Below are 27974 nucleotides of genomic sequence, written 5' to 3' on the forward strand. Positions count from 1 at the left end.
TAAAATTAGTGTCATAACTCACGAAGTACTATCATCATCGGTTGCCCAACATCCTGATGCGTGCGCATGATATTATTCCGTAGCTCGGATTTCTTTCGCATAAAAAGCCTAACAAAAGCCGGACAGGCTGGACAAGACAATATTTGGCCAGACAAGACCGTAAAAAGCCAAACATGTCCGGCTAAAGCCGGACACCTGGCAACCCGATACATACATATATAAATGATGTCATATTAATCAAATTTACTAAATCATAATTATTTCATAATAACCGGTAATTATTCATAATTTTTATCACATTTACCGTAACATATAAATCAGGAGGACAAGTCATAATAAATATTGTTCTTTATTTGACGCTTTCTTTGGAATAGTTAAGTGGCATTTAAAAGAAGGCGAATTAGTATATTAGAACTTTAGAAGCCTTTTATATTCCCGTGGCTTAGTTTTAAAATCAAGGTTAGATACCGTGGAAAAATAATAATAATAAACAAATTTATTTCTGTATAAAAACAGCCTAAAATATTATTATATCAGAGGCTTGACTCACAATTTCCCATAAATAAATTAATTTTAACTCATTGGTTTTATTTTGGAAAATGTACTATGTATCATGATTGAAAATTCTTAGCTTTCTCCAGTAATACTGATATTATTATACTGTGACTCGCCACCCGCCAGACAGAGGCGATTTTGTCAAAAATATTGACAAGTCGCGAACTGTCACAGGAATAAAACTGACACGCGTCCGTCCTCCGTAAGCGCCACCGCGCGACTGATTAAGATTGTCCAAGCCGTCATGGCCGATTTTTTCACATTTTTTCAACATAGTAACTAAATAAGACGCAATAACAAAAGTTTGAAAAGTTGTCGACCTAGAAAATACAAAGTCCTATCTATTAGTATATATTTTAAGTGTAAAATGTTAAAAATGAATATATGAGAGTAAAACAAAAAAGCCGTCGACGTACTTCTTTGGGATTTTTTTTTATCGGACAAACTATGCAATATCGTGTTTTGGAAAAGTTGTCGCCCTAGTTAAAGACATTAACTTACTCGTACAATTTTTTGTTTGCTAAAATATCTTTTCATTTAGAAGCTATCTGCAAACAAAATCGGTCAAATATCGACAATTTGGGAAATCATGGCCTTAAGGTGAACAAGTTTTCCCCCATATTGTTTCCCAAAACGAAATCGATGTGGTTGAAGAGGGCCCTTTCCATCTCGTGGTAGAGCACCACGTTAGGCAGGCGCGCGCGTAACTGCGCCACGTCCTGCACAGTGGCCAGGTCGTCATTCTTCCCCACTAGTAGCGCCACGGGCAGGCGGACGTTCCCCAACTGATAGTCAGGCGGCTCCGCTGAACCATAAACTCGATAATTCCCCACCAAACCGTAATCGAATTTGCAAAACCTTCTCTTAACAGCTACCTGCGCCAAGTGGTCCCCATTCTTTGTAGACACAGCATCAGGATAGTGCCCGGCCAGTATTGGAATAAACTCCGGGTTTAACGATTTTGGATCATATCCAGCGAACGAAAATATTAGTGACGCGCGTACACAGAAACTCAATTAATATTTTCAATGTGGAATTTCTGAAAAACAGTTCAAATATTCCTGATAACTGAAGCGAGGTGCTCAGCTGGGGCCATGCGTCTATCGCGGTGGGTACGATCCCCCTGGTGTGGTGCAAGTAGCAGACGGGGCCCAGAGCGATCAACAATTTTATTTTATCGTTGTACTCGGGTTTTTCATCAGTGAGAATATAAAACAAAGTGTATAAAAAAAGTATATAAGTAGTATATCCGTTAAGCTAGCACCCATAACACAAGCATTAAGTTGCTTACTTTGGGGCTAGCTGGCGCTGTGTGAAATTGTCCAAAGATTTATAAAAAAAAAAAAAAAAAAAAAAAAAGTGTTGCCCTGAGAATGGCCAACAGCTTGTAATTGCTTTTGTCCTGTTTTATTTAGGATATGATTGATGCTAGCGGGGAGATCATAAACACCTAATTCGTGTTGACTGAAATTCCAAAAGGCTGTTTTATCTATTTCGGGATCAAGTGTCAAATGGCGGTTGCTATATTTATTGCCCCTGTAGTTGCCTGCCCACACGTCGTACCCACGGTTGGCCAAAGTTATGGCCAAAGAAGCGTTGCCTCTGACTATGAATGTGTCCGAACTGTCGACGATGCCGTGCATCAAGAGTACAGGCTTGGACTTGTCACCTTTGACATTGAACACTGTGAGGATGTATCCATCTTCTGTGATGACGGCATGTTCTTCGCACTCGTGACCATATTTAATTGCGAGTTCCATAAAATTTAATTTTCCATCTTTTGGTAATAAAATGCTTGCAACGTTCGACTGAGTTATTATGCCTTTACTTTGCATTAATATCAAAACCAATGAAATCCATATGCGGCTCATTTTAACTTAGATTAGTTTGCTTGTTACTCCAACGAAATAGTATCGAGTAAGTATCCAAAGACATAATAAATATTACTGATTAAATTAATAAACGCATGAAAAAAGTCTTGCACGTGCATTATGCACCAATGAAACTAAAAAAAAAATACAATCAACTTTACGTATAATATATTGAAAAATATAATTCAATTCCTACATTAAACACGCGATAAAGATACGATAATTGGAGTTTAAAACCATATTACATGATTTTCGAAAAAAAATATTTCTTTTCAAAATTCACTTTTCGTGCCATAACCAGTACTTACTAACCATTGGTTTGATTTTTTTTCTATTCACAGGCTAGAAGAGTAAAGAAACTACTAAGGCTGAGTTGCACCACCTAACTTTGACTACGATAACAGGTGTTTTAATCAAAAATCTGTGAAAGAGTAACAAACATCCAGACATCCAAATTTTCGCATTTTAACATTAGTAGGATTATGGAAAAAAAACCTATAACTTTTTAATTCTTGTAGGTATTTAAAATAATCAAGGTTGAATGCTTATCGTAATCACATCAAAATGCTCATTTTAACAGCGGCTTCAGTGATATTTTAAGGAATTAACAAATTCAAATGATGCAAAATAAAATTATCCAATATTTTTAACTGGGTAATAATGCCACATATGGCATTAGGGTGTGTGTGTATTTTTAGGACAAGTTTTCTGTAAATTAGTGGTCATGGACCTGGAATAGTCTTAGTGAATGCTTCATTTTAAAATATTTAATTTAAAACTATATTTACTTAGGACTTATTTGGGATGAAAACAACTACGTGGCATTCTTGGTTCACTCATCCTGGTTGAATAAAATATGTACATCTGGGGGCACGGCAGTGCCCCCACCAAGTCGAGCAAAAAAGCGGCACGGCCGTACCATCCTTTTCTCGAAGCAATTCAGGCCATTTTCGACCCCCTGTAACTTCGTTGTGGATAAAACTAGAAGACTGAATTTTCAGTAACCATGTAGGCATTGTAAAGACACGGTATATTTCAAATTTCATTCAATTTGAACCAGTAGTTTAAGAATTATAACGGGTCAAAATTTCTTAATTTTGTCACTCACTGACTCACCGATCATCAAAACTCTAAGGCACTTCTAGCAAACCTAGAAGCTTCAAATTTGGAATATAAGTAGTGTTTGGTGTATGAATCAAGGAAAAACTAAAATATTTGGGGGCACGGTAGTGCAACCGCCAAGTCGAGTAAAATTTTTCAATTTCGGTCTAGTTTTTTATAGATACATAACTGCACTGTCTACAAAATACAAAAAGAAATGAGCATCAAAAACAATACTTGTCAAAAAACCAAAGTCTCGCAACTCAGTTGTTCTACGGTAAAAAGTTGTGAGATCCATGTAATACCAAGTCCAGGCCAGGAAATCTTTAACGTTTTACATAAATTATTGACTTGGCCATCGCACTAAATGATTTAATTTACACGTGTTTTCATGCGATGGCCAAGTCAATATATTTATGTAAAACGTTAAAGATTTCCTGGCCTGGACTTGGTATTACATGGATCTCACAACTTTTTACCGTAGAACAACTGAGTTGCGAGACTTGGTTTTTTTGACAAGTATTGTTTTTGATGGTAGGTATTTCATGTACCTACTTAGTAACGAACTATATTTTATCTGCATGTCTTTGACCTTTTTAAAAAAGTATTGTGTACGCATGTGTAGGTACGTTATATTAAATGAATAATTACAACGTACGCGTAGTAAGGTAAGTATAGAACTATCTGGGTGTGTTCTTTTTACTTGAATCTAATTTCTGAGACGCAGAGGGATTACAAACAAAACTAATTTATTATTTTCTATATTCTTTAAGCACGTCGAATATGAGAGGGAATAAATAATGACCCATATTTTTACCCCATACGAAATCTATGTGATTCATGAGGTCGCGCTCCATAACATGATAGTATACGACGTTGGGCAACTGACTCCGCAGGCGCTCAACGTCCTCCAAATCGGAAATATAATCGTTTTTGCCTGCAAATATTGCTATGGGCATAGATACTTTATTTAAGTCATAGACGGGGGGAAGCGGGGAACGATACTTGATGACATTCTTGACTACACCGTAATCAAAATGTGCAAAGTTCTTTTTGGATGCGAGCTGAGACTGGTGGTCCGCATCCTTGCGCGACGTGCCCGCCGGGAAGTGCCCGATGACCACGGGGAAGAACTCCGGCTCCAGCTCGTCTGGATCGTTACCCGTCACCGGGAACACAGCACCTTTGGCACATAAGTCGTAGCCAAGACTTTGAGTACATATCACTTTGGTCACCCCGTTCGGAATGATGGAATCAGAGCGAAATATTTCTTCAATGCCGAGCAATGCCAAGAAATCGCTGACCGTTGGCCACACTGCCGCAATCACAGCGGATAACCCTTTCACATGATTCAGATGACAGATGGGAGCCAGTGCAATCATTATTTCAATTTTATCGTTATATTCTGGTCTGTCCGATCCTAGCACGTAGAACATTAAGTTGCCTTGGGAATGCCCGATGACCGGTAACTTGGTCAGATTCGTCAAATTAAGAACGTAGTCTATCGTGGCAGGTGCGTCGTATACACCAAACTCGTGGAAACTGAAATCCCAAAACTTTTTTTTATCCTTATCTGGGTCCAAAGAAGTGTGTCGCCTGCCGTATTTGTTTCCGCGGCAATTCCCGAACCAAACGTCGTATCCGTCGGCAGCCAAAGCGATAGCTAGAGAACTCTTGCCTCGTATTATAAATGTATCCGCAGAGTCGAGGAGTCCATGCATCAGGAGGATCGGTCGAGATTTGTTGCCGGGAATATTGAAAATCGTCAGAATATAGCCGTCCTCGGTGACCACGTCATGCTCCTCGCACTTCTGGCCGTACTTTAAGGCTAGTTGTGTGAAATTCAGCCTTCCATCTTCCGGAATATTCGCTTCAATTAAAGAGTAGTTTACTCTACTGTAGACACACTGAGCCAAACTCACGGTTACTAACAGCGTTGGTACCACGTACTTATGTAGTCTCATCGTCACTGGTGAATTAACTAATTACAAGTTTATCTTGCCTCTTTTATACTTACAGAAAATTTAAATGTTTAGATAGCTGTAACTATTGTATTAATTTGTCTTTTCAATTCTAAATTAGCAGTGAAATAATTATGCATATAGGTAGCTCATGTAAGTACGAAAAAAAAGATAAGTAACAGAATTAATTTTCATGAAAGTAACCATTGCAACTGCAACAAAGATGCAATTTTTACTCCCAGCTAATACTAAGTATTAAGGCTGATATACACGTATTAAGTAGGTAATTTTAAGTGATCAAGCAAGTTGCATGTAAACACGATTTGCAACTTAAAATTTAGCTGTTAACTAAATTTTAACTTGCAACTTGCTACTAATTTCTGTGATTACCTACGTGCAATTAATCACATAAATAAAAGTATATATACCTACCTACTAAGTTAAAATTTAGTTATCTACTTAACAGCTTAATACGTGTAAATCAGCCTTAAGAACGTATAGAAGGTGGATTCAATAGGTAAGTAGAAGTGATTTTGTACGAAGCACATACGGAACCCTATTTACCTATGCGACTCTGTTTCGATCGATTTTCATTCATGCGTAAAATAAAATTCGAAGTCATGTGTTGGCCATGAACCCAGGTTACAAAACGTAACCTGCACTGCCTTCTCCGGTTGCTAAAGCTAGGCGACTATATCTACCTATGCATTATAAGTGTCGGTTTAAACCTACCTCCTACCATTTACCTGACACTGTATGCAAACTTTTTTAATCGCAAAATATAGTCTAATGTAATTTAATTGTATCAAAAAATCAGCTGTAATATCCAATGTACATTTAAAACGCTCTGTGCATCCCTATGCACCTGCACTGCCTTCTGCCCCCTACCTAGGGGAGACACCATGCACACAAAGAAAATCTTCCATTGTTTCAAAAATAAAACTATTATAAAAAGCTAGACAATAACGAGTTTCTTCAGTTTAATTAGGTAGGTATTTATATGAAAACGTAATTTCCTAACAAATAAATAAAGCAATTTATTATCTTCTTGTCCGTGAACATTTTTTTGGAGGCCCCTGGGCTATGCTATAGCCCCGGTTGCCCTCCCCTAAATTCGACTCTGAATCTGACCCTACATCAGTGGCGGATTTACAGTTTTGCCGCCCGTAGGCTAGGGTGGGGTTGGATCTTTATTTAACTTTTATCTTCTGAAATCGAGTAAGCGTCATCTGAAATCTGCCGCCCCTAGGACGCTGCTGCCCCTAGGCCGCGGCCTATACGGCCTATTGACAGATCCAGGACTGCCCTACTTCATTTCACAATTTACCCTCTTTCTGGCGCAGTCGGGCTTGGGTAAAAAGTGAGTGGGTAGATGGAGTTAGGTCAGCAGACAACAAACTAATTACACTAACCTGCAATCATTCAGCAGTCAGCACTGTTTTTCAGCAGCAGGTGACAGCGAACAACAGCAAAGCAGGATGTTTTCAGCTTCTGACAGAGGCACTCCGTTTTCTTCGAACATTTAGTCCAAGATTGCACTGCACGGCACTTAATGTATACTCACAGCAACGTTTTTAACACAGATCAGAGAGTCTGTCTAGTTTTTAAGGGATAGTTTTATATAGAAATTATTGTCATGGATGCATCACCACGAGTCCACGACATTACACACACGCACAATGTGATTTTGTTTTGTTTTGTAACCGTATGAAATGATGATTGAGTGAACGGATTGGCCATCAATATCGGCCAATAAAGGTCACTACCGGTCAATTGAGATACTTTATATGGACTGTCATTATCACTATTACTTCGTAAAGTTTATGTACGAAAATTAAGTAGGTACATTTTAAAAAGGTACTCACAATATTTTAAATACGATTATTAAATTATTGGTTTAAACTTACCTAGATAGTTAAATAGCACCAAAGAAATTAAGGTGATAATAAGTTTTTCATACATAATATTAATTTCTTCTTCTTACAACTTACCTAACAAGTTTAAATAAATTGTTTGCTTTAACTAGTAACAAGTTTTAACACGTACCTATATAATTATTGTTTATAGTATTTCATCTGGCTATATGTAGGCCTAGTACTTATCTTGATAACACACGCTCTGATGCCCAGTTTGCCCAGCCATAAAGTTGCCCAGCAGACAGTTTTTGAGATTAAAAACTAGCGAAAATAGTATAAATAAATGTATGACCCCATAGGTACTGTTATGGACTTAACGCTAAAATAATTATTAAATGTTTTAACAATGTCAAGAAGCCACAATCTAAAATTGTAGAAGTAGAACATCTCAATGTATGGTTCTAGAAAAAAACAAAAATATAAGTAAAATTTAAAAAAGTCTACCTACACAAAAATCTATATTATTACCGTGCTCTACGCTACGGGATTTTGCAACAAACTTTTTTAAAGGTAAACAGATATTTTATCCTTCCGACGTTGGATGGTTGCACGACTTGCACGCACGAGTCATGGTCGCGGGCAGTCGCGGGCAGACTAAGAAAGAGATGCGGCGGCGTCCGCGTCGCGTCTGCTCGGGCGCAATGAATTTTCTTCACCCACCCGCATTTGCACAATTTGATTTTCGTCCGTGGTACAGTCAGTCCGACAAATTGCACTAACAATGTCCAAGGTTCTTTGAGACGGCCTAATGATCTAATCTAGCCTAAAATGATCTAATCTAGCCTACGTCGTCTACGATCGTAAAATCTAGTCTCAGAAGAGCGAGGAATAAATCAAATTCATATTTATGGAACGCACCCTATTGATGCAAGAGTTCTATGCGCTTACGTCAACTCCTTCCAAAGGATATTTTGTAGGTCCTTCATTTGTCGAATATCGATATCGATAGATTAAAATGTGGTGTGTGAAATAATAACAAAGTAAATACAAATGAGTAGGTCATCTTCATAGAAACAACTCCCCGCTAATCCACGCTAAATTTTGTCAGTGTGTGCGTGCGCGCCGCATACGTATCGGCGCGCTTACATACAAACCGAACCGCGCTCGGTGCGTTTCTATGAAGATGACCTACTCATTTGTATTTACTCTGATAATAATGTTACACGTAATAGATTAAATAAGGGCTACCTTTTCTTTTTTTTATTAATTACTATATTTTGAGTTCCTAAGTGCCACTTGTGGTCTAGACTGAATATTTTTGATTTTGATTTTTTGATTTTGAATGAAAGCAGGAAAACCAGTTTTTAAAAGATTTAAGTGCTATGCAAGTGTTACGAGCAGTTTAAGAAATGGTATTTTTGTTCTATGATAATAAAAAAAATACAACCTAACTAGTTTTAACACGTCTGTCCTAATAATATGTTCCTATCAGACCGATATCAATATACAAGATGATTGTTTGAATTGGCCGCTGCTTTCTTTCTTAGTGCAGAGACTGCCAGAATAAAATTGTACATGTGACATCTTTTGGAAATAAATACGTTTTCCCTTTTTTTTACTACAATCTCCTAGAACTTAATTTACTTAATTACGTATTACGTAGTCTTCATACAAGCGCTTTGTGTTAAGTGAGGCAAAAATCAAATGTCATCAACTGTCACAACTTTGTTTTGTTATTATTTATTTATTTATTTATTGAAAAATATACACCAACGACATATAACTATACATATAACAATAATACAGTGTTGAGTAGGTACAATATTAAAATATAATTATGCCTTTACAGGTGGATACATCATTTCCCATTATCGAACGTTGACTCGAGTTTAAAGTAGGACATTAATTAAAGACAAAATTAAGAAAAGAAACAATAAATATTAGGTACATAATATTAATTCCACACACTTCCTCTTGAAGCGGCGCTCCGATTCATCAAAGATATCGATGTCAGCAGTATTAATATCATTGTAAGTGCGTATATCGATACCTCTGGGCTCAAAGGTCGTAAAGGACAAAATACCGAAAATGAGTTTTTTATACAGTTGTACTCAGAATTTAATTCTCTATCGATCTGTATATTTAGTTTGTCGAAATTCTCAAAAAAAGTGCCTTTACGACCCATCATATTTGATAAGCTAAACAGAATTCATAGTGAAAATTGGGATGTAAATACCATTTGATTTTTTAGTACAGTTAGCATGGTAGTAAAGAACAAGTAAACACAAATTTTTGGGCGTATAATGTACATGTAGTATAATCTATTGTCCTATACAACCCAAATTTTCATACCAAAGTCTAAATAATTTGTCCTTTACGCCCTTAGATTATTTAAATAAATATTTTAAAAATTTACAAAGAGATGATATTAAAACAACTGAGTAGGTAAATTTTATAGACGTTTCTTATTGTATTTAAGTATGTGCGTTTAGAACAAACGAAAGAACTAAAAAATCATCAAAAATATGTAATAAAACTATTTTAGAGTGTAACGTTTATGTTTTGTAGGTACATTAAAAAATGATGACATTTATCCACATCGGGTAAAGTAATGATACTTTTTATTATTTCTCATATTTGACGAAACTAGGTATTTGTCAGGTAAAAGATAATTAAAAGATGATTTAACAAAATGAAAACATGCTATAAAATAACGTATTGCCTAATGAAGTTAGAATAGTCATCAAACAAATTTGAAAAATGAAAAAGCTAGATGAGAAAAAGAAGTCCCCTTACTGTAGTATCATAAGGTGTCATTATTACCCGACTGCAGAAGGAGGGTTATGTTTTTTCGAGTGTATGTATGTTTTGTCTAACGTTCTTTTGAGTTTTGACTGTAACAATTATAATAAATAAGTATAGTTTCTAAAGTTATTTGGATCAGCTAATAAAGTATAACTAGTAGGAAAAATATTTACGCTTAACATGGGAAAATATTTATAGTGTCAGTTTAGACTTAATGTACTAAAAAGCGTGAATGCACTTTTTTTCGAAGTTATATTTTTATATTAAAAATAATTGGCTTTTAAAAACTGTAATAGATAAGAATATAGTGAGTGGATGTAAGTACTTTACTGGAATGAAAAACTTCCTACTTGTAATCTTACTTACCTAACATTTCTTCTTTTGTACCAAGTACAATGACATAATTTTAAGCTGTTATGAATAACAATGTTTGTTCTATTTAGAATAATCATAGTTTGGTTTTCGTTTGTCCTTATAATTGTATCCTATCTGCAGTATCATAAGGTCAACTGGTTGATAGACTGCCCTATCGAATTAAGTCCGCCATTTGTAGTTTTTCGAAACAATAATAATGATTAAATAAATAAATAAAATTAAATTGGTTTCGGCTTTTCGTGTAAAGTTTTATTAAAAAACGTCATAATATTTATTTTCTAAAATCGCTCTCATATCGGAAATGGTATCTATTCTAGTTCGAAGACATAAAATTTCTGCTTGCTTAAATAATAGTTTCATAAATTGTGTGCATTAAATTTTGAAGCCACGAAAAATCATTTTAGTTCAGTTAAAATACCATAATTCATTCAAAATATGTGAAGAAATGGTATATTATATATCAAATACCATAAAACATTAAATATTTAAGCTAAATTATCAATTTTCCCTTGCATAATACCTTACCTGGGTGTTCCGTTACGACCTATGAAAACCTATAAAACTATGTAAATTGTCCTTTATTACCTTGATTTTGTAGTTTTGTAAAATAAAAATAGACTTACGCCCTGAGTAACTTGCCTGGGACGAATATTTGAGGGGCGTAAAGGTCTTTTTATTGTAATTTTAAGGGCGTAAAGGAAATCTATCTCAGTAAATACTGCCCTAGTCCAGTTTTTCAATACCTCTTCGGAAAATGCTGTGAATTCTAAGCACTTTCTTCTTAGATCATATTTTAATAGCTCAAAAAACAAAAAAGTTATTGTCGAATAAAAAAATAAAAAACCGTTTTTTGCTTCTCCTGAAAAGTCGTACTTTGTCCTTTACGACCTTTGAGCCCAGAGGTATCGATATGTTACGGTCAAAGTGATAAATGTGAAAATTATGAATAATCGCCGGTTATTATGAATAATTACCGCATGATTTGGTAAATGTGATTAATATGAGGTCATTTATGTGTGTATAAAACTAAATAGGCGGCTTAGGGGTGGCCCAAGGGCCACCCCCGCCGCACCTTAACCTATTTTTCACTTTAAATCAAAACATTATGTTTATGTTATACATTATGGATTATATAATTTTAAATAATACAATTTTTATGTTATTGTTATTAGTTTTTCTAAACCAAAGCTATGTCATGCCATTAATATTTGTTTAGAACAGTTTATATATAAACTATATTTTAACACTTTATAAATGTTAAGCCTAACTTGTTAACTAGTTTAAACCAGTTTAAACATGTCCGTCCTATTAAGACCGATGTCATTATTTTTAAGGTAATTGTTCGTATTGGCCGCTGCGATACAAGCTTTCCTGCTTAGTGCAGAGACCGCCAGAATAATTTGTACAATATGACATCTTTTAGTAATAAATACTTTTTTACTTTTTACTTTACTTTACTTTACTATAGGCATCATGGAAAAGTAATATTATGCAAGAAACATTCCAAACTCATTATGCCAAATTATATTAATATATGATATCAAAACGTCCAAAAGTTTGGCTGTACACGAGCACGTACACAAGATGTTGTTCTCTTTTATGAAATTTGTTAGTACTAAGGTTGAATTATTAAATAATCACTGTTAAATGTGATTAATTTATCACTTTTACCGCGACTGTCGGTAATTATTCATAATAACCGGTTATTATTAATAATTTTCAATTTATCACATTAACCGTAACATATACACCGGTACAGCGGAGCACAACTACCCAGGTTGGTATTATGTGCAATATAGGCGACTTTTTCAACATCATCAATATCAAAGAAATTCCAATACAACAATTCAACGTTTATACGGTATACAGTACGTTTAGATGTTTCAAATAAATGAATTTATCGATATCGACAAAAATACACCCATCACATCATTATCACCCATGTGCTAGCTGTCAAAACCAGGTGACACAAATGTCACTGTCAAAAACTTGTGCAACCAGCGACTGCAATGTGCGAAACCGAGTTGGCAAATACTGTTTTTTATCAGTATTTACGAGATAAATTCTAATCAGTTATTCTAATTTACTTTTCCACATTACCCGCGGTATTTAAACTTCGTCAGGTTCATAGTATTTGTGCGGTAAAGAAGGGAACCTTATTAGGTTATAGGCCGCAAGTGTCGATTTCAAAATGACTTTTCCTGATGGGAACGGGTCTGCAAATTACGAGGGTTCACGGGGAATTGATCACAAAAGGTGTACCGTGAAACAAGCTTACGAAGATGGTAAGTTACTTAGTCCATGCATTTTTTTGGGATCATAGTTTCAACAGTGAGATAAATGAATCTGGTATTTTTTAAATAAAATGATTTGTCCACGTGTAATGTTGTATTTCAAACCGGGTAAAATATGTGCTTATTATTCATATTCTATAATATCTTTTGATTCTTTTCTAATTCACTATTTTGGACAAGTTTAAGTTTTTAAACACTAATTTAATTAAAGTGTTGATTATTCAAATTGCATGCACACTATGAAATTTTGCAATAGACTTGAAATGTTTCTGTTTATTTTTATTTTAAATAATATTTATTTCATCATCATCATCGTACTGGTATCATTCATACCGGAAAACATCGACATCCACTCACAAGGTGAACCGACGACCTGATAAAGGTAGCAGGAAGGCGCTGAATGCAGGCCACTGCCAACCGTGTGATGTGGAAGTGATTGGGGGAGGCCTATGTGCAGCAGTGGACGTCCTGTGGCTGGTGTGATGATGATGATAATTAAGTAAAACAATTGCACGCCTACAAAGCAACAAACTATTGCAAGAATAAATAGAATTTGTTACTATCAACATATAGAAAAATATTCATAGTAAGCTTATTTATCTAGGCGTTTGATTATCCTATGTCATGCATTTCTCGGTAAAATGTTTCAACAAAGCAAATTCATGCTGCTCCTCTTACAAAATTAAACAACTGAGATGTGTCATCTAAAAATTAATGTCATTTGATTCCCCAAATACCTTATTAACTGACTTCGAAAGAAAAGGAGATGAATCTTTTAAGCTAACATTTAAATATGTACTGTACAAATATTATGAAATTACAGAAATCATTAACTAAATAATATTAAAAGAAAATGTATATTAGAATCCCAACTAATATTATAAATGCGAAAGTAACTCTGTCTGTCTGTTACGCTTTCCCGCTTAAACCTCGCAACCGATTTTGATGAAATTTGGCATAGAGATAGTTTGAGTCCCGGGAAAGAACATAGGATAGTTTTTATCCCGGTTTTTGAAACAGGGACGCGCGCGATAAAGTTTTTCTGTGACAGACAAAATTCCACGCGGGCGAAGCCGCGGGCGGAAAGCTAGTAAAAGGATAAATAGTAAACTTTTTAAAATTACATTACAATATTTACAATCCAACTGGCTTCAAACTATTGGAAAAGTCTTATCAGTTTTTTATCACAAGGTGATATTAGTACAACAAGGTAGTTTGTGATAAAAAAACAATTTATCATAAAACCATTAAAGTTCCTTTTCTTTTATGTGAGTAATTTAACTGCAAATAAAACAACTTGCCCCAACTTCCTACTGCAAAAATATCTATTTAAAAAACAGTGTGAGTGAAAATAAACGGTATTACTAAAAAAAACTTCATAATTCACCTACATTATATCCTATATTGGGAGCATACGCTGACAAACTTTCAGCTTTTATAAAATGACGTAGGTCTGGCGTTCACTAGCTCTAGAAGTCTAGAAGTTTTTGTGTGAAAGAGTGACATACATTCTCATTTATAATAATAGTAGGATAGGCGCGGCGGGCTTTCTACCTGGAAATAGAACAAATACCCACCACACAGATCCGAAATTTGTGCCAATGCTATTGCAAGTGTTGATAAGAGTTACTCATTAACAATATTCAATCGAAATTAATCGTAGGAAAATACAAATTCAAAATTTATGAACAACTTCCTTATTGTGCAACAAAGAGGATGGCTGATTACAAAGGATTATTAAACATATTTTAAGGAAGAGACTCACTGTAGTTGTAGGTACGCGTTATAAAAGCCCTATTAAATAACGTACTATAGACTTTTCTTTCAGCACCAGTAGGCTTAAGATGCGCGCCGCGAAAAGCGTTTCTCGCGTCATTATATCGATTTTACGAGATAAGCACATACACTTGACGTTCAAAACCATCGATAAAACTATCACGGCGCGCATCCTATTTTGGCAGGTGTGGCATAAACCATAGCAAAGCTAGCATCGCGTATCTTACTACATATATCATCCAGTTCAATGCCTCTGACTGCTCAAAGCTGGCATTCATTGGTTTGTACTCAGAATCAATTACAAATCGTTTTAAATTCGGAGTCAAATGCGACTATTCATATGTAATGTCGAACCAATCAGCGTATGTATTGATTTACAACAGCCATTTATTGATCGGTCACATCTACCAGTTGCGCGAGGTATACCAAGCTAGTCTGTGGTCCGTTGATATCTAAAATGGGGCTAATTTGTAAGTACCATGTTAATATTTTGAGCTATTGTGTTTAACGTCGTGATGACGCAGTTTTGAATTGAAACTGGATTTTCGAAAGGTCAATAGCGAAGATTGTTTTAATTTTAATGTTAAAAATGTCATATTATGAACGTGATTTTGAGTCTACCGAGACCCAAACCGAATTGTAATTAGAATACCTACTGTGTACTAAAAGAGATAAGAGAGAGATCCAGTTATTTTCAGTCTTATTGTCATTCAAAGCGCGTCCGCCTTTTTGTTGTCTGTCTACCCTCTTCAGTGAATTTATGATCGCAGTAAAAAAATCTCACTTTCCACAGAATTATTAGGCAGGCGCTCAGTTCAGACAAAAAGTTTTTATATCAAGTGCATTCATTTAACTGGCGCTTGACTACAGAAGCACATTCAAGTGAATAAAAAGTTATTGATTCGTTCCAGTTGAACGAGTGATTCGCTGTTGCCTGTTACATAAGTTTTGCCATAATACAGATAGAATGTCTGTCTGCTCACTGCTTTACTATCAAAGAATAAATATTTCGATTGACAATCTTCTATAACTACATCAAGTAAGATTTTAATATCAAGACATAAATAAATGGCTTTATTTGAAAGCTAGCTTAAAACAGAAAAAGCCTACCCTAATCCACCTTCTCGGATTTCGATACGCTTTATGTATTCACTTCTTTATAAGTTGGTACTTATAAAAAGTTTGAAAGCAATTTTCAGTTCGAGCAATAAAAAAGAAAAATATTAAAAAATATCGTACTGGCTGGTGAGAGTCGCGCGCGACTCACCGCAAACTAATTTTTTTATTCTTTTCGATTCTCATTTGTTTATTTTAGAAAAGTAGCAGTTTCTTTTCTGGTTGTGGTGTTAGTTGCGATTAATTAATTCATTTAAAACGCATACTCAAAAGTTGCACTGCAGTTCTTGTATGTGGCAAGATGATGTTGATTTACGAGTGAGTACGTATGTCCCAAGTAAGTCTTATATTTATTACTAGCAGCCGCCCGCGACTTCGTACGTGTGGAGTGGCGTGGATCCCGTTTTCCCCCTTACTACATAGATTTTATGTTCGTTTTCAGCCAAATGACGTCCACTGCTGGACAAAGGCCTCCCCCAAGGTTTTCCACAATGAACGGTCCTGCGCTGCCCGCATCCAGGCTCTTCCCGCGACCTTCACCAGATCGTCGGTCCACCTAGTAGGAGGCCTGCCCACGCTACGTCTTCCAGCCCGTGGTCGCCATTCGAGAACTTTCCTGCCCCAACGGCCATCGTCTCTACGAGCTATGTGCCCCGCCCACTGCCACTTGATTTTAGCAATTCTGCGAGCTATGTCGGTTACTTTGGTTCTCCTGCGGATCTCCTCATTTCTAATTCGATCACGCAGGGAAACTCCTAGATCCAGGGAAACTCCACTAGATTTTATGTAGTGAAACATAATAGTATGGCAGAGCCATAGGCAAAGGCTTTTACTTTGTAAGTGGTTGTGTTACTAGGTAAATCGTTGTCTTCGCAGGTGGAATCAAGGCGGGCGCCTCTCGCCTGGCCGGGATCACGTACCGCATGCTGTCCCGGCGCAAGGCAGCCGAAGAAGGAGTGGCCAGACTAGCCCGGGTGCTTTCAGCTTTGGATCTGACCGCGTTAGGGGTGGGCAGTACCCTGGGTGTGGGTGTTTATGTGCTGGCCGGAGACGTGGCGAAAAACTACGCGGGGCCGGCCGTGATATTGTCGTTTTTGCTGGCGGCAGTGGCCAGTGTTTTTGCTGGTGAGTTTAAAATATACTTATTTGTGGTTCAATGACCGTAGTAGACTAGATTATCATCCGATTTAGTTACACAACAACGATTTATTACAAAGACAAATGCACACAGAACTTGTTCTTTCATCGTAGCAATTTATAACTTTTCGCTGTGATACTATTATGTATTCTGTGCTGTGACGTAATAATAATCAAACAAAAGGAAGACCTAAATAGGCTTTTGGAAAACGCAAAGTTTCGTTGGGAAAAACTCCCGTCTCTTTTTCTTTTTTTGTCGGTACTTTAAATTGACAACTACCATCATTACACAATCATTAAGTTACTATCACTTTTAGATTTTTATTATTCATACATATTCTCAGTCATAATTTGTACGTTTTCCATTACATAAATTTTATTATTCCAGGCCCATAATTTGTATGTTTCTCCATAGTTTTGTTATTCCAGGGCTCTGTTACGCGGAATTCGGCGCGCGAGTGCCCAAAGCGGGCTCTGCTTACGTCTACAGCTACGTGTGTGTTGGCGAGTTCATAGCCTTCATCATCGGATGGAACCTCATTCTCGAATATATTATAGGTGAGTGTCAAAGAACTGACTTTATAGCTCACATAATGGTGTGATGAGCAAGTCAGGAACAATCTTTTGTCTAGCAAACAAATAAATGTAATTTTTGGCTATTTAGTAAATCATTTTCTGAGTGTATAACATCGCGATCAAAGGCCAATGACAGGTCGCGCGGACTGTCATGGGTCGCGCGACCTGTCATTGGCCTTTGATCGCACCAGCGATAGTTTGCCGTCACGATGGTGTGGTTGAAGCATAAGGGGCCATCCATAAAGTACGTCACACGAATTTAATGATTTTTTGACCCCCCCTCCGTCATTGTCACAGGTGGTCACATTTCTGAGACCCCCCCCTCCCTAGTGTGACGTCACATGCGTTTGCAATTTCACATCGAAAAATTATTAAATTAACAGCAGTTCCGAAATTAGTTTTATTTCCATTTAAATTAAGTACTTTTTTATGAAATCAACATTNTGCGTTTGCACTTTCACATCGAAAAATTATTAAATTAACAGCAGTTCCGAAATTAGTTTTATTTCCATTTAAATTAAGTACTTTTTTATGAAATCAACATTATATCAAATATTTGAAACAATTGAAATGTGATGTCACGAAACTTAGGACCCCTCCCACCCCTTGTCACACCATGTCACACTTTGTCAACCCCCTCCCCCCCTCTTTACGTGTGACGTACTTTATGGATGACCCCTAACGATGGAAACAAAATACACAATCCTCTGGGTAATTTCGCAAGTTGACTTGCTGGCAGTGGACTTAAAATCTTCGCTTTCTCTATCCAGGTGCAGCATCAGTGGTGAAAGCGCTGAGCGAGTACCTAGACTCGCTGCTGGACAAGGCCATATCCTCGCACCTGCACGCCGCCATGCCACTGGACACGCCGCACCTGGCTCGGTACCCGGACCTGCTGGCTTTCAGCGTCATCATGGTGTTCTCGGGTCAGTCTCATGGTAAACTCTCTCCACCTCTTGCTTAGGAAAGAACCATGATGTACTGGTGCGCTACCCGGATCTGCTGGCTTTCAGCGTCATCATGGTGTTCTCGGGTCAGCCTCATGGTCTACTCTCTCCACCTCTTGCTTAGGAAGGAACCATGCTGGACTGGCTCTCTACCCGGGTCAGTTCACTTTCAGCGTCATCATGGTGTTCTCGGATCAGTCTCATGGTCTACTCTCTTCATCTCCTACCCAGGAAGGAACCATGCTGGACTGGCTCTCTACCCGGGTCAGTTCACTTTCAGCGTCATCATGGTGTTCTCAGGTTAGTTTAATGGTCTACTCTCTCCACCTCTTGCTTAGGAAGGAACCATGCTGTACTGGCGGGCTACCCGCACCTGCTGGCTTTCAGCGTCATCATGGTGTTCTCGGGTCAGTCTCATTGTCTACTGTCGACCGCTTGCCTAGGACCCATGCTGTACTGGTGCTCTACTGGGTTGGATTCGCCTTTGTCGCTGCTGGACAAGGCGATCTCGTCGCACCTGCACGCCGCCATGCCTCTGGACACGCCGCACCTGGCTCGGTATCCGGACCTGCTGGCTTTCAGCGTCATCATGGTATTCTCTGGTCAGTTTAATGGTCTACTCTCTCCACCTCTTGCCCAGAAAGGAACCGTGTTCTCGGGACAGTCTCATCATCATGGTCTACTCGCGACTTCTTGTCCAGAACCCATGCTGTACTTGCGCGGTACCCGGCCCCGCTGGCTTTCAGCGTCATCGTGGTGTTCTCGGGTCAGTCTCACGGTCTACTGTCGACCTCTTGTCCAAGATCTATGCTGTACTGGCGCGGTACCCGGACCAGTTGTCTTTCAGCGTCATCATGGTGTTCTCGGGTCAGTCTCACGGTCTACTCGCGACCTCTTGTCCAGGATCCATGCTGTACTTGCGCGGTACCCGGGCCCGCTGGCTTTCAGCGTCATCATGATGTTCTCAGGTTAGTTTAATGGTCTACTCTCTCTACCTCTTGCTTAGGAAGGAACCATGCTGGACTGGCTCTCTACCCGGGTCAGTTCACTTTCAGCGTCATCATGGTGTTCTCGGATCAGTCTCATGGTCTACTCTCTCCACCTCTTGCTTAGGAAGGAACCATGCTGAACTGGCTCTCTACCTGGATCAGTTCACTTTCAGCGTCATCATGGTATTCTCTGGTCAGTCTCATGGTCTACTCGCGACCTCTTGCCCAGGACCCATGCTGTACTGGGTTGGATTCGCCTTTGTCGCTGCTGGACAAGGCGGTCTCGCCGCACCTGCACGCCGCCATGCCGCTAGACTCGCCGCACCTGGCTCGGTATCCAGACCTGCTGGCCTTCAGTGTCATCATGGTGTTCTCAGGTCAGTTTAATGGTCTACTCTCTCCACCTCTTGCCCAGGAAGGAACCGTGTTCTCGGGTCAGTCTTATCATCATGGTCTACTCTCTTCATCTCTTGCCCAGGAACGAACTACCTCTCGCTCTACCCGACAGCACATCTATCCCCATCACTTAGATGGTAGGCAGTCCACAACAGTACGTTTCTCTAGAAACTTCCTGACCCGTACAACCAACTGTGGAATGGACTGTCGTCTGCGGTGTTTCCGGACCGATGGACCTACAAGCTTTCAATAAGAGAGCATATCTTTACCTTAAAGGCCGGCAAAGCATCTGTAATGCCCTTGGGACTGCGGGTGTCAATGGGCGACGGTGATCCGTGTGCTCGTTTGCCTGCTGTCACATAAAAAAATACCTGGTTTGATTCGTCTTTGACGTCATCATGATCTTCTCGGGCAAGTCTTAGACCGCGTATCCACTAGAGGTAGCTTCGGGCCAAGCGGATGCCTGCCTCGTCACGAGGCAGAGTAAGAGGGGTCGCTTCCTCAGTCTGCGCACGCCGTGTCCTGAGGCATATTCGTTTTCGCGACCCGAGCCATATTATTATTGTGTCGCTCGGGACGAGGCATCTAGAGCAGTGGTTCCCAAAGTTGTCTAGGCTACGACTCGTCTAATACAAGTTTCCAAACTCGGGACCCACTTAAAGGAAATTACGCCCGCTGGTAGGGGTGGTGTGTCGTTCTACAGGCAGGGCCCATTCAATGTTCGCTCGCGACCCACCACTAGGTCGCGACGCGACCCATAGTTTAGGAAACCCTGATCTAGAGGATACGCGGCTGAACGGTTTATCCTTACCCGTGACTAATTCCACACTGGTGCTCTATCTGGGCTAACTTGCCTTCTACGTAATCAATGGTCTTCTCTAGGTAAGTGCATCATTGAAGGTTCAATATCCTCAAGGAGTACCTGAACTTGCTATTGGTATGGCTATCTCTTCACATTTTAATTTACATTCGTCAAGTCTAAACTAAACCAAAATTAAAAATATTTTCTGTTCTTTTGCAGTGGCTCTCGCGTTCGGTGTGAAAGAGTCGACGAAATTCAACAACTTCTGCACCGGGGTTAACCTGTGCGTCGTTATCTTTGTCATCATATCCGGGTCATTCAAAGGTCAGTCGACACTAACTTTTAGTTTGTGGAATCTTAAACTGTTGTAATAGACAAATTCCCCAAGGAAATTCTATGCTCCTACATTCTTATTTTTGGCTGGGAATTGTTGTACCACTACCGTTCTTCATGTGGATGTCGTAAATGCGATTCAGGGACAAATAAGTGAACATCGGGACTTCGCTACCCCAGCGTGCGAATGTAAACCTAATTCTTCCAATAAAGATTAATAGAGTGGCTCGTCCTCCCGCAGTGGAGACGTAAAGGATGTCGCACACTTATCAACCCGGAAAGGGATCGTAACCGTATCAACTCGAGGCGGTCAGTACTCTTTGTATGAAACTCCATACTGCAACACACACTTAGCCGCACCATAACATAAACGCCTCGCCTCGCAAATAGGCTAGTTGCCTAAAAAAATTTTTTTAGTCCGTAATGTTTAATATCAAAAAATATTGGACACATATATTTTTATTTGTCAATCTAACAAATAATTACATAGTTATGGTGCGTTGAAGTTGCGCACGACGTCACAACGTGCGGCATTTTAAGCAAGCGTTGACGTCACGGGCCTCTTCTTATGAACTTTGGGGCGCTTTATCTCTTTAAATTTTCATTAGTTTGAAAAAGTGAAAAATACGTGTAGAGTATTTTTTGATAAGTTAAATGACGGACTAATTAAAACTCTTGCTTTTTGACCCAGGCAACATCCCCATTGATAGCGCGCAAAAGGTGATGATAGCTCGCGAAAGGCGATACGGTTTTGATCCCTTTTCGAGTTGATAAGTCTGAGACATTCAGAAAGTAAGGTTATTTATTGCTCTGTTTACCAAAACAATGTAACTAATTTTAATAGAAGTTAATGGAAATTCAGTGAATCTCTAACAACAACACAATTAAGTGACAAAGGAAATACTGTACACTTTATATTATGTGACCTTACGGTCAGTTGGAATTTTTGTCTGTGGAAATCGGTAAGAATTAAATCTCACCAAAAAAAAGTGTTACACTATGAACTTAAATGATTTAATAAACTGTTGTTTCCTTGCAGCTGATACCAAGAACTGGCGTATCCCCGAGTCAGAGGTTCCTAAGACAGCGCACAAAGACTTCGGCAGCGGCGGCTTCGCGCCCTACGGGCTCGCCGGCATCATCAAGGGCGCCGCCGTCTGCTTCTACGGGTTCATCGGTAATTGTCAAAAAAGGCTAATAATATAGCTGTAGCGCTCACCAGTTGGCGCCACTGTAGAGTAAGGTAACTGTCATTTGCTAGTGGCGAAGACAACGGAACTATTCCCACCTCTCGTTCCCACCACTGCAACTCCTGTGTAGCCAGGATCTACACTTGACCGCCATAAAAACCCAACCAATGAAGGTCAAGTTTGTCCCGGGGGAAAGTTAAACTGTCATTGGACCTGCAACGAAATTAATCAGAAGAACATAAGAGGAGTCCGAAATTAAGGTTCGACTTCCCTCCTAGTGGCGAAGACAGTGGCGCCTATTAAATAAATAAATAAATAAATAAATAAATAAATAAATTCTTTATTGAATAACTTATTGACAGTTTTTAACAATAGGCTAATATTAAACTATAATAGGTAAAAGTACATACGTGCCTGAACTAAGAATTATAATTCCTGTATCTCAGGCAAAAAAGAGGCTTACATTACTTTATTAATAGAACTATTTCTAGCAAAATATATAATCTAATATGTATACATAATAATATTTAATTTAAAAATTAAAATTACACAAGTTACATTTAAGATTTAAAATCAATACAATGTGCTACATAATATTGCTTGTTCTACATAATTTATTAAAAACATTCAACATACAGTGTCTGCGTAAACAAAAATAATAAACTGGGTCACAGTCAATGTTGCAGAAATCATACAAATTATTTATTTTTACTCTAGATATAAATGCAATTCGGGTTTGTTAAGGTAGATTTGATAAAAGGTTAGTGGGACAGCTCTGTGATTAATTATGGAGTTAACTACTAGTAGGTACTAATGGTAAAAGTTAATTTAAACAATCTAGGTAGTAAATTAGCTAATGATAAAACTGACATCAAGACAAACATAAACTCGCAGGGGGCGCTCTTAAGCGCCTTCGTAATCTATGGTGTTAATATATCTATTTTCTGCTAGCTTCTTAGCAGGGCATTCAGCGTCACCTGTCTTATGATTGTTGGGCTTTTTGAAGTGCAAGCAGGTCGCACATTTTGAGGGCTCATCCTTTTTCTTGCAATCCTTTAATGCGTGACCCACTTCTCCGCAGTGGCCGCAAGTGATATTAGCTTCACGACAGGTCTTAGCAGCGTGTCCATACTGCTGACACTTGTAGCACCTTGTCACTAGGGTAAAGTCTCTAACAGGGCACGATGACCAGTTCACAAAAACTCTGTCATTTGCTATCAAGGTCTTCCGTATTTGAGCTGAGACTTCAATTACATAATTACAGGTTTCGGTGTCTTTCCTCCCTGATTTATGGCTTAGCTTAATAGAGGACATGAACGCTTCCAGTGACGTATTTTGAAGTTTGTCGGCTAGGTTTTGATGGTATATGCATTTANTTACTATGAGGTCTTTCAGTGCGCGTGAACGCACAGGGTGACACACGAACCAATCACAGAGGTCTATTCAACGCTGTGCGTTCGATTTTCTGCTTCACTTAAGCATCGCTTAGCACAATGCTTGCTTAAGCATTGTTTGTGATGACTTCTAAAATATAATCTGGAAGGGATTTTTTTAACAGACACTAAAAAGAGCCTATTCCTAATCTCTACAATCCTCACCGATGGAAGTTGAACCTTAACTTCGAACTCCTCATATCGCACCTATGGTGCAATAACGTCACTTATGCATTTTTTTTTTTCAAAACTTAACTGATTATGAGAAAATACTCCAAATCTACCTCTTTACTTGGTTTACTTTGATTAAGTTAAATTTTGAAAAAATGCATAAGTGACGTTATTGCACCGTAGGTGCGATATTATGTTCTTCTGATTAATTTCGTTGTGGGTCCAGTAATGACAGTTTTATTTCCCCCCGGGACAAACTTGACCGTCGTTGGTTGGGTCAAGCTGTAAATCCTGGTAACACAGGAGTTACAGCGGTGGGAATAGTCCCGTTACCATCATCATCATTTCAGCCACAGGACGTCCACTGCTGGACGCAGACCTCCAATGATTTCCACATCGCCAAATTAGTAGCGGCCTGCATCCAGCGCCTATTCTAACTCCATGAGGTCGTAGTAAACACCGTTGATGGCAAATTCAATATTTTTTATTTTTCAAATTGCATGTGAATACACTAGCCATTGACTACAGACCATAGAGTTTGTTTACAACAGTGATAACGGACGGACCGGTAGAGGCAGCGCAAAAACAACGCGCATCTCCCGGCCAGCGGAAGAAATCCGCGGCGGACACTGGGCAAGTCAAAAGATAAATAAAAACGTACTAAGAATAATAGAGCTTGATTCGCCTATTTAATTATAAGTACCTTTGTAGAATACTTTATTACAATTTTAATACATGAAACTTTCGTTTATGTACTCCAGTATTTTTTATTGATCTTTGGTCTATCCCAAATCATAATAGTCCATCGGGTAGCGGTATTTGAACCACCAACCCTCGAATGTTTAGTCTGACACGGACACTATTGGGCTATTTTCACTTATACCTACTTAAAGTATATCATAAAAAATAAGAAACTATTTACTGTGAAGTTACATCTGCCAAATAATAGGTATTATAATTTACTAGCTATATCGTGCAAGTTCTTTAAAAGTTAAAAACTTCATGGCTATATCACCTAATAACAAACAGTACGTACCTATGTACAGTATCGTGAATTCGTGAACAAACTATAAAACCATAGCATCAATAAAAGTCGATTCTACACAGCAATAACACGAAATGCTACTGTTTGATGATTATACGTTAAAAAGCCTTGATTTACTGCTAATTTGTACGTACTAGCCATTACATTCTTGCATTGTCACAAACAAAGCGTAAACCATTAGTTGGTTCTTGTAAATACGATGTTTATGATTTACATACGACACGACGTATCTTACGATGCGTGAATTAAAAAAAGATGGAACAGGGAAAACTAGATAGTTCGTGTTTTAAAACTGTACATCATAAACGTCAAAGTTATGAAATGGTATGATTTATGCAGGAAGTTTTGCGCTCCTGTCAAATTTTGGATACAGTTATTTCTTTCTTTTATTGTTAGGATTGAATTGTAATGTACTGAATTTATTATTGCTGAAGCTAGGAAGTTTTATTTTATTGAATGATAAAAGACATTTATCTTTGGTAATGTATGTAAATGTATTAGGTACTAATTTCGGTAATAAATGTTTCATAAAATTTATTACGATTTCAGTCGATCTCATAAAATTAATCATAAAATCATTTGGAGTTTGTGTTTTTGCAAATCATATTTTGCTTACTTAAATGCAAAATGTGACACGCTATTTAATAATTAATTTAACTAAGTACTATTAATTTGAGGTGACATAAATCACCCTGTAACCTTTGGTAAGCAAATAAGCTTGAATTGGGAGTGGGTACACACAAATAAATATGTACTTAACTTTTTGAATTTTCTTTCTTTCGATGAGTAATAGGTACCATAGATAACATAAAACACACTAGTAGTAGTTCAATGCCTAGAATGTTATAAATAAAATGAAATCATTTTTTGAAAATCCAACTTAAATTCTTATCACTGCTCAGTGTCCGCCGCGCCGATTGATCAGAAGCGTGACGCGTGCGCATCCATACCTACGGTGAAAATTGCAGAAAATTAATTCATTTATACAACTGTTAGACGATACGCGCCGTGAGCAGTGTGCGGTGGCCTTTACTTTGGGCTTCTGTTTTGTTCTGCAGATTTCCTAGTTTTTTGCGATTGCAGTTTTTTAGTTTTCTGTTATCAGTTTTGTTGATTCTGTAGTCTGTTGCGCTAAAAATTGTAGTTACTAATTAAGTAGTTGTGTTCATCTTAAGTCTATTAGCAAACAAGTAATGTACAGTACATAGACCTCATAAAGGTATCAGGAAGGCGCTGGATGCAGGCCGCTACCAACCGGGCGGTGTGGAAATCATTGGGGGAGGCCTATGTTCAGCAGTGGACGTTCTGTGGCTGAAAATGATGAGGCATGTGTGTAGCCTCCATAACTGCTGAGATATTAATACATAAAATAAAATGACACATCATAGCTGACATAACAAGCGATTTGACAATAGATAACGTCACAACATGTCACAGCATCACCATAATTGAAGTTTGCAGTGCGTAACAATATCTAATAGCTGTATTTGATGGGAAGTGTGTTTGTGTGTCATGCCGAGGTAATCTGTATTGGAATAAAAAACTTTTGCGGTAACTATTTATTTATAAATAGTGTAAATAACACAATAGAGCCTGCCAGTGGAGAGTGCTAGTGTTCATAAAGTATAAAAATAACTGCAGCCAAGATGAGATAGGTACCATCCTAATCGTTTTTACCTACTGATATTTGTATCAAGCATCTTTCGTTTTGGTGGGCACTTTTAAGGCTAATTTTGGCTACTTGCTATTGAAGTCAAACTTAGGTATTTTATGACGTCGTAATATTATCTGACAGAAAGGTTTGCTTCCTGCCTTACAGCACATAATTGTAATCTCTCTACCAATTTGTAAAGAACATGGTGGAGTATGACCCGGATCAGCGGATCAGCTCTAGTTCTTTTTTCAGCAACACAAATCAGGTATTCGACTGCAACTTTTTAATCATACCTGATGATAAGTGAGATGAATGCGAGGTTAGGTGGAGTTACACATGTGACATAATTTTGGCAAAACTGCAACAGTTGCAACAGTTTGTTGCCAGTATTTCTTGTAGAGCTAGTATTTCTATACAATTATGACCCATTGAGAGGTCAGGGTAGAAAGCTTTTTTGCGATACCAAGTTTCAGCTTCAATAAGTCATTCTAAACTTAGACAGAATAACCAGCAGCAGCAACTGCAGACAAAACCTAAAAAATGGGTAAAAACTTCACCATGACACGCTTACCTTATTAGGGTCGTGTCATAATGTCAATATCACTGCACATCGATTGTCTAATCGATTGTGTATGAAGTGAATGGGTTGTGTGAATAGGACTCCCACGCCCGTCGAAGGTCCAATGTTATGATGCATGTCCTTCATGGAGAACATGGGCAACCTTGCTAAATAAATGTTTAAGGGCTCTTAAAAGGTTCTATACATCATATCCTAACATAAACTCTAGGTTAGGTAGGTACTGTTAACATCTGGACCAGTGATAAGAAGAAAAAATCTGTCACAATTTCAACCACTATTGCAATGATTTTGAGATTATTTTTCGTATAGAGCTAGTGAGGTTATATTTTTAATCAAATTCTGAAGTAATTACTATAGTAAACCTAATCCAAAAGCTACAAATCTTCTCTTGTTTATGTTTTTTTCTATTTCTTTTCGTAAGAATACATAATTTCATGGACTGTCTTCTGTTATAAACACAGTTCACAGACCTTATGCCAAGATGGCTGCTTATATCTAATGAAAGCAAGAATATTTTATAAGAAGACTTCAGTAACATACAGTATCGTTGATTACGATACATCAACGCAGATCAACAAGAAACATCAAAACAAATGTAAAACACCTACCGGTTTCCACCAAGGTCGAGCAGAGCGGAGAAATTGAATGAAATTGACAGAATGAAATCTGATTGGTTATTCAAAACATTTCTCCACTCCGCTCTATGAAAATAGTATGTAATAAAGTTTACTCTCCACATTTTTACCTCATACCAAGTAAACAAACCATTCCCCGCCAACTCAAGGCATCGCGATTGTCTTCAGTAAATCTGCGTAAAGAGGCGACGTAAAATCTCTAACACCGTGGGAGAGTAGCACAATGCTTAATAACCTCTATCGGCTGATAGCGACTATTGATAGCGATTAATTTGACGTTTTTATCGGGGTTCCGTGGCGGATGCAAAATCCTGAGGTGGCGGAGAAGTGGGTAAAGTTAAAGACGCGTTGCGAAGATGCATAGCTCTTGAGAGAC

At 38.1% G+C, this 27974-nt stretch overlaps 2 protein-coding genes across 2 annotated transcripts in view; one reads left to right on the plus strand and one right to left on the minus strand.

The window, feature by feature from the left end:
* Positions 1 to 1142: 1142 nt before the first annotated feature.
* Positions 1143 to 5491, minus strand: LOC114358923 (lipase 1-like). Its single transcript, XM_028313096.1, has 3 exons — positions 4283 to 5491; positions 2163 to 2285; positions 1143 to 1499 (listed from the first exon to the last, which is right to left on the minus strand). Exons 1-3 carry the CDS (start codon positions 5489 to 5491, stop codon positions 1143 to 1145), a joined length of 1689 nt encoding a protein of 562 aa, XP_028168897.1.
* A 7023-nt stretch (positions 5492 to 12514) lies between these two features.
* LOC114358963 (cationic amino acid transporter 2) overlaps positions 12515 to 27974 on the plus strand; it is a 35807-nt gene continuing 20347 nt past the window's right edge. Inside the window, exons 1-6 of the mRNA XM_028313162.1 lie at positions 12515 to 12809; positions 16587 to 16835; positions 17277 to 17405; positions 18194 to 18349; positions 20777 to 20881; positions 21930 to 22067. Coding sequence (XP_028168963.1) covers positions 12716 to 12809; positions 16587 to 16835; positions 17277 to 17405; positions 18194 to 18349; positions 20777 to 20881; positions 21930 to 22067 — 871 coding nt within the window. The 5' untranslated portion in view covers positions 12515 to 12715. The remainder of the gene's footprint in view (positions 12810 to 16586; positions 16836 to 17276; positions 17406 to 18193; positions 18350 to 20776; positions 20882 to 21929; positions 22068 to 27974) is intronic.

Source organism: Ostrinia furnacalis, unplaced genomic scaffold, assembly GCF_004193835.3.
Source record: "Ostrinia furnacalis isolate ACB-3 unplaced genomic scaffold, ASM419383v2 OfSCF4153, whole genome shotgun sequence".
In the NCBI taxonomy this organism is placed as follows: domain Eukaryota; kingdom Metazoa; phylum Arthropoda; class Insecta; order Lepidoptera; family Crambidae; genus Ostrinia; species Ostrinia furnacalis.

What these genes read in the sequence shown, in the direction of transcription:
- LOC114358923 (XM_028313096.1), bottom strand. Translation starts at nt 5,491, where the DNA reads ATGAGACTACATAAGTACGTGGTACCAACGCTGTTAGTAACCGTGAGT. An exon ending in TGCTTAAAGAATATAGAAAA is followed by an intron (nt 2,286 to 4,282) that starts TAATAAATTAGT and finishes TATGGTCACGAG; the next exon opens with TGCGAAGAACATGCCGTCAT. An exon ending in ACAGTTCGGACACATTCATA is followed by an intron (nt 1,500 to 2,162) that starts GTCAGAGGCAAC and finishes TTAAACCCGGAG; the next exon opens with TTTATTCCAATACTGGCCGG.